The sequence below is a fragment of the Chanos chanos genome, chromosome 4 (genome assembly GCF_902362185.1).
Source record: "Chanos chanos chromosome 4, fChaCha1.1, whole genome shotgun sequence".
Lineage (NCBI taxonomy): Eukaryota > Metazoa > Chordata > Actinopteri > Gonorynchiformes > Chanidae > Chanos > Chanos chanos.
In genome coordinates, this window is record NC_044498.1 from 5680065 (window position 1) to 5687564 (window position 7500).

At 42.9% G+C, this 7500-nt stretch overlaps 1 protein-coding gene across 1 annotated transcript in view; it reads right to left on the bottom strand.

The window, feature by feature from the left end:
- The window catches only part of nbas (NBAS subunit of NRZ tethering complex), a 135691-nt gene that overhangs the window by 107800 nt on the left and 20391 nt on the right, over positions 1 to 7500 (bottom strand). Inside the window, exons 17-21 of the mRNA XM_030771291.1 lie at positions 7474 to 7500; positions 6879 to 7016; positions 2568 to 2646; positions 1126 to 1230; positions 253 to 389 (exon numbers count right to left, since the gene is read on the bottom strand). The exon at positions 7474 to 7500 is cut by the window's right edge and continues 125 nt beyond it. Of these exons, the coding sequence (XP_030627151.1) occupies positions 253 to 389; positions 1126 to 1230; positions 2568 to 2646; positions 6879 to 7016; positions 7474 to 7500 (486 nt within the window). The remainder of the gene's footprint in view (positions 1 to 252; positions 390 to 1125; positions 1231 to 2567; positions 2647 to 6878; positions 7017 to 7473) is intronic.

Below are 7500 nucleotides of genomic sequence, written 5' to 3' on the forward strand. Positions count from 1 at the left end.
CTGGAGTCACATAATAACCACATCAATTTTTAAAATGATCGTTCATGGTTACGCAGTCACTAAAAATATTGTTATACTGTAATTACACAGCAATAGAGGTAGCATAATTACACTTCTTATCAACACCTGATAAATAATATCTGATAAATAACACTGTTTATGACCGCTGAACTACAAAACCTGTTCCGTGGTCAATCGGGGATTGAATCTGACGACCTTTGACCCTGAAACAGAGATGCATTTGAGCCTTACCAGGCCTCAGGCAGCAGTGCGGTGTACTCGTGAGGAGAGGTGGTTTCTGGGAAGTTGCAGAGGATGGCCAGGCGATGCTGGAGAAGCTCTGAGCCGTGATAGGTGAACAGGATATCCAAGGCCTGGACGTTGCTCTCCTGAGAGAGGAAGAGAGTGTGTGTGTGTGTGTGTGTGTGTGAGTGAATGAGTGAAAGAGCATAAGAATCAGAGAATCACACCAGCAGATAAATTGGTCAACTATTACCACAGTGGGACAGAATATGCTTAGGAGCTCACTAATAAGGAAATGCTCCGTGGTACAATGCAGTATAATTCAGATTCCTCTTATTTGTAAACCAAACAGTGTAGCACTGTGTAGACAGTGTGGAGGAAAATAATGGCCATGAAACTAACTCTGAACATGTCTCTAAAGCACTGGAGACATCTGAGAACATCTGTTAAAGATTTATGAGAGAACCATGTGGCACTTTTTTATAATTCCATACAAGATCAGATGTGATGTGGTACACATTAGGTATTGATCATACAAATATCAGCATATATTTTTTTTTATTTCCTTTGTGATGAAGACACAGCAGCTGTCTGGACAAGAGATTAACTATATTACAGCTAACACACACACACACCTGTATGCAAGCACACACACGTACACACTCACGCGCGCACACACACACACACACACACACACACACACACACACACACTCACTCTCTCTCTCTTTCTCTCTCTCTCTCATATTACAATGATAGGGATCCATATTTCACACTAAAGGTTACAAGCCCATATTTGCCCATAACTATAACTCATACTCTAGTATTCAGTCAGACACACACACACACACACACACACACAGAAGAAAGCAGAGGGATTTACCCTAGCGTAAGTTCTTGCTGACAAAACAATATTCTGACTGCGGAACTTCTTAAAAAACTCAGCATCATATCTCTGCTCTGCAGCATGGGGTCCACCCAGGATCTCCTACAGAGAGAGAGGGGGAGAGAGAGAGAGAGAGAGAGAGAGAGAGAGAGAGAGAGACAAACGAACAGAGTGAACGAATTGGGTTCAGCATTAACTCCATATAATAATCTCTGAAGTAAACCCTTTAAGTCAATGCTATTTACTATAGCGTCTCTGTGAGTGTGTGTGCGTGCGTGCGTATGTGTGTGTGTGGGTGTGTATGTGTGTGTGTTGAAACAGGGAGGGATGATCAGGTATTTGAGCTTGTCACAGATCTCTGCACTATTCGTTTGTTGCTAACAACACCTACACACAAGCTAAGCACAGGTACAAAGACTAACAATCCCCATTCATCTCACTGCAGGAAGATTTATGTAAAACTCAGAGACTCTGAGAAACAGTGTGCTCTCACACACACAGACACACACACACACACACACACCACATAGTTTTGCTCCCATCAGAATCAGCTCAGACATATTACTGTACATTAGAGAAGAGCTATTATTTATTCTCCAAATCACAGTGTTCAATCTAGCCAGTTATTAATCTCACAAATCACAGTGTTCAATCTAGACAGCATTTTTCGCATTTTTTTTGGTCACTGAAACAGGGGGGTCAGAAAATGACAGTCTGATTGAGGTTGTGCTATAATCGTTAGCAGCTGTTAAGTGGCCGTGAAAAGGACTGGGCTTCACGGCGAAGTATGTGGAGGTCAGAGGAACTGACCTCGTAACCAGAGGACTGTGGGCTTCCCCACGACCCGAGCCTTAAGGCTGGATTCCCGTTTGTTCTATCATGAGACGCTTCACTGAATGAATTAAAAAACGCTAGTCCTCGGCAGTGCAGACCCACTGTTTTATCCTGTGCTTGGGTGCTCTTTAACGGTTTCTTTTACACTGTTGCATACAATGCCATGCTTTGATTTATCTTCTTATCGTTTCCATTTATGATTATTTCTGACTCCGCTCCGTTTTCACTCGGACTGGGAAGAATTTAGAGCTGCGGAGTACGTGAAATATGCATGAAAAAATGGCTCAACTATTTTTTTTAATTGGTATTTATGTTACACGGTAATAATACTCATTGTGTTCAAATGCAAAGGTAAATCAAACAAAAAACAAAACGAAACATAACAAAAATAAATAAAAGATATTACCAGAGCCTGTCCACAATGTAACAGTTACAGAAACTGATAAGCAGATATGGATAAATGGATAAAGCTATCATTATTATTATTTTTGTTGTTGTTGTTGTTGTTATTTACAGCATTTACCATGCAGGGTCTCAGACTGTGTTCAGTGTTTTCGGTGGTTGGGAGGTCATTGTTTTCGTGATCTAACCGTGGCTGGTCTTACCTCATAGGTGGCCAGTCTGTCAAGATAGGACAGGAGCTTCAGTCTGCTTCTGCACAACTCTTTCTGTTCCAGGGTCAGTCTACAACAATGACAAACACAAGGTCAGTCTGCAACAACGACAAACACAAGGTCAATCTACAACAATGACAAACACAAGGTCAGTCTACAACAACGACAAACACAAGGTCAATCTACAACAATGACAAACACAAGGTCAATCTACAAGAATGACAAACACAAGGTCAGTCTACAACAACGACAAACACAAGGTCAGTCTACAACAACGGCAGACACAAGCCTGAGTCTCTGCTGAGGTTCTGAGCAGCGCTTTTCTAATCCCTGATTATCTCCTGCTAGAGCTCTCCTCCTGTCTGAGAGGAAATCTCCATGAGGAAACTTCAAAAGCTGGCAGGACCAATAAGGACAGCAGAGGAGTAATGAGCACAAGCAGAGAGTGTGATTCTCACAGACACAAATCAAAGAACATATTAACAGCTCAACACTGAACACAGTGAGTGAAAGAGTCAGAGAGAGAGAGAGAGAGAGAGAGAGAGAAAGAGAGAGAGGGAGAGAGATAGGGATGGAGAAAGAGATGGGGGGAGAGAAAGAGAGAGAGAGAGAGAGAGAGGAGAGAGAGAGGGGAAGAGGGAGCTGGGAGTCTGATTTTAACACATAGAAATCAAGAAACGTGAGTCAGAGAGAGACTGAGAGAGAAACGGAGTGTGAGAGAGAGTGAGAGAAAGAAAGAGAGATTTTCATACATGGAAAACAAAGAACACAGAACCCAACACTGAACAAGGTGAGAGACAAAGAGAGAGACAGAGTGAAACGGAGTGAGAAAGACAGAATGAGAGACAGAGAGCAAGAGAGAGCTCAGTGTCCTCCATCTCCACATGGGAGCAGTCAGGCATTATTAGCCCTGATTAGGTGATCAAAGATGGGGTAATGTGTGGCAACTGGGGCCTGATTGCTTGTCCGTGTGTATGGATGTGTGAGAGAGACAGTCAGTCATCAGGAGATTGAGGGGAAACCTCTATGATCTCTTCTCATTCTGTGCTGTTCTGCCCTCTCTCCTCTCTCCCTCTACATTTACCCCTCTCTCTCTCTTTACCTCTACATCTATCCCCCTTTCTCTCCCTACATCTCTCTATCTCTATCTCTCTCTGCCTCTCTCTAACAGAGACTTAAGTCTGTTTATCTCCTGAATTAGTGGTCAGAGGATCCACAGTCTGAAACTCACTGCTATATACAGGATAGATGACACAAACAAACTTCCACGCCCACATCCACTGAGACACACACACGCATGCGCGCGCACACACACACACACACGCACAAGCTGAATGTATAAGTTCTGTTTGAAGTCACACTGTTTGTTGTGATAATAACATACAGTTGACTCTGTGAAGGCTTGCAGACTCTCTCTCTACGTTAATCATTCTGCCACTGAAAAAAAAAAAAAAAAAGAAGAAGAACAACACACAAACACTGTTCCTCTGCTATAAGCAATGCATACCAATGAATTCAAATCACATTTATAACCAACTGTTCTATGGGTTTGTTGCATAGTTGATTCTGATTGGTCTTCAGGGTAATCTGGCCAAAGTTTCGGACAGGAAGTAGATTTTGTGGCGGATCTATGAACGCACAAAACACTATAACAAAAATATCTTATTTATTATATCGCTAGGTCATTGCTGTTCAACTAGCATTGATGTAACCTTACTCCGCCAGCGTTTATATCCTAACATTTGACTTGATCACTCTACATTACCTTACACATTTGTGCTGTAAACACAGTTTTGATGCTGTTTTATGAACTTAGTAGTTTTCTGAAGCGTGTGATTTTTTTTCTGAAAATGTTTGGATTTAAGGTTTCCAGATAAGCATTGATGTTTGTGTCAAAAGGAGAAATGAAAAAGAGAGAATGAAGAGTTTGGGTGAGGAGTTTTAGCGACGATGAGTTTTGTGAAGATTATAAGTTTGTGCAGACTGCGTTAAGACGAACACTTTGCGAGGACTGCTTTTTCCTTCTTTCTTTTTTTGCCTTTTTTTTCATGAAGACAGCAGGAAAGGGAAAGTGAAATATTGTTGAGTTATTCTAACAGGAAATTTTATGACCATCCTGAGTAATTGTGTTTGGGTTGTACCTTGTGTCTGGTTTGAGGTAGAACTTCGAGTGAAGCTTCGAACAAGGACTGCCTGATTTGATTTTTAGCAATTTCTCGGAATAATAATAGACCACACACATGCACACACACGCACACACACACACACACACACACACACACACACACACACACACACACACACACACACACACACAGAGATAGCTGCCGAGTCTGATCGATAAGGCCCTGTTTCTATAATAGCTAAGCAGTTAAGAAGAAATTAAGGAAATGATGATCATCTTTTTTCCCTCACAGTACATGACGCCTCAGGAAAGACAGGAAATCTATTAGAGTACAACCTTTAGCCAAATGACACCGCTACTCTCAGCCTTTCTTTTCCTCTTGCTTTCTCTGTCTGCCTGTCTTTTTTCTTCTCTTTCTCTTACTGCCTCTCTCTCTCTCTCTGTCTCTTCACTGTCTGTCTTTTCTTTCTCTATACTGTCACCCTGTGTACCTCTCTGTGTCTCTCTCTCTTTCTGTCTCTGTCCATCTCACTCTAGTTCTGTCTTTGTCTTGTCTTCCTTCCTCCTTGTATAACTGTCTCTCCTTTAAAAAAAAAGAGAGAAAAAAAAAGGAAAGAAACATTACCTAGTCACTCCGTGGCTGTCAGGCTGCCCTGACTAAACTAAAGCAACGATGTATGTGTTTGTTTTAGTCCTGAGAATGATATGTTCAGATAGTGAATGGCAGTAATCTCAGAGGGTCTCTCTTTCCACTCTGTCAGCCTCTTCTTTCTCTGTCCTTCTGTTTCTCAGTCTACCTCTCTCTCTCTCTCTCTCTCCCTCCCTCTGTCTTTATTTTTTCTTTCAATCTTTCTTTTTATTTCTTTCTCTCTCTCACTCTCTCTCTCCCTCTGTCTTTATTTTTTCTTTCTTTCTTTCTCTCTCTCTCTCTGTCTCTCTCTCTGTCTCTCTCTCCGTCTCTCTCTCCGTCTCTCTCTCCGTCTCTCTCCCTGTCTCTCTCACTTTCTCATATCCCTTCTTTGGGCTCACTGATCAGAGGGGGAAGACTACTGGGAACATAATTAAGTGTAAATTAGATACAGTTCCCAATTGCACATGATGTATGCGCGTGTGTATATGTGTGTTTATGTATGTGTGTGTGTGAATATGTGTTTATGCATGCGTGCGTGTGTGTATCTGTGGCTGCGCGTGTGTGTGTGTGTGTGTGTGTGTGTATGTGTGACTGTGTTGCGTGTGTGTATGGCATTAGAGATGAGCGAGAATGAAAAGCAATGTGCTCTAGAGTGTGTAAACAATAGCATACTGATGAGTGAGAGACAATACTCATCCCAGTAACCACAGAGGGGGCTCTGAGAGTCTCTGTGTGTGTGTTTAGGTGTGTTTATGTGTGTGTGTGTGTGTGTGTGTGTGTGTGCGCGTGTGTGCGCATGTTCATGATTTGTAATCACAGAAGGCGCTTTCATTAGACCCTCAAGGGAAAAAGAACAACACAGGCATGAATTACCTCATGCAGATTAGAAACAAATCTATAAACGCTTTTCATTTCACCCTCCGCATCCCCCTCCTTCCCTCCCTCTAGGTCTTTCTCCTTCTCTGTTTATTCCTCTCCTCCTCATACCTCCGTCTCTTCATCTTCCCTCCCTCGCTTTTTTATATGTCCCCTCGGCTTCTCAACAACCCCCTCTTGTCTTTCTCCGTCTGATCCTCTTCCCTCAGTGATGTTTTTAAGAGAAAGGGTGAAAAAAATGGTGCGTGGCTGTGTGGTGTGTGTGTGTGTGTGTGTGTGTGGTGTGTGTGTGTGTGTGTGTGTGTGTGGTGTGTGTGTGTGCGTGTGTGTGTGTGTGTGTGTGTGTGTGTGGTGTGTGTGTGTGTGTGTGTGTGTGTGGTGTGTGTGTGTGCGTGTGCCTGTGTGGTGTGTGTGTGTGTGTGTGTGTGTGGTGTGTGTGTGTGTGTGTGTGTGTGGTGTGTGTGTGTGTGTGTGTGTGTGTGGTGTGTGTGTGTGCGTGTGGCTGTGTGGTGTGTGTGTGTGTGTGTGTGGTGTGTGTGTGTGTGTGTGTGTGTGTGGTGTGTGTGTGTGTGTGTGTTAAATGAGATTTGGGAAAGTATGTAAGGTGTCTATATGAAAGTCTGTGAGTATGTGTGTGTGTGTGTGTGTGTGTGTGTGTTTCACATTATACCTGCTGAAGTCCACTTTCTTGAGGAGTTCCTGCCTCTTCTTTGCTTCTTTCTCTTTTTTTCGTTCCATCTCTTCTTCCATCGAAAGAAAGTCATCATAAGGAGTGTCGTCTAAGTCAACATCACCAGGCAAAATGAACCTGGGGAGAGCACAGAGAGAGAGGGTGGAGAGAGAGGGAGAGAGGGAATGAAAGAGAGAAAAAAGAAAGAAAGAAAGAGAGAGAGAGAGAGAGAGAGAGACAGAGAGAGAGGGAGAGGGAAAGAGAGTGGGGGAGAGGGGGAGAGTGAGAGGGAAAGAAAGAGAGAAAAAAGAAAGAAAGAGTGAGAGAGAGAGAGAGAGAGAGAGAGAGAGAGAGAGGGAAAGAGAGACAGAGAGAGGAAAAAAGAGAGAATAAAAGATTATTCATGGCCTTGCACGATCTCCCAGGACAAACATAGCATCACATCATTAGAGCAGAACAGATACAGAACAAGGCATGGGAGACTACAAATAAAAAAAAAAAAATTTAAAAAAGCAAGCAAGAGAGAGGGAGAGAGAAAGATAAAACTGTGCGTGTGTGTGCGTGTTTGCATGTGTGAGCATGCATAAACACACACCTGCCGCCGTCCTCGCCGTTGCCGATG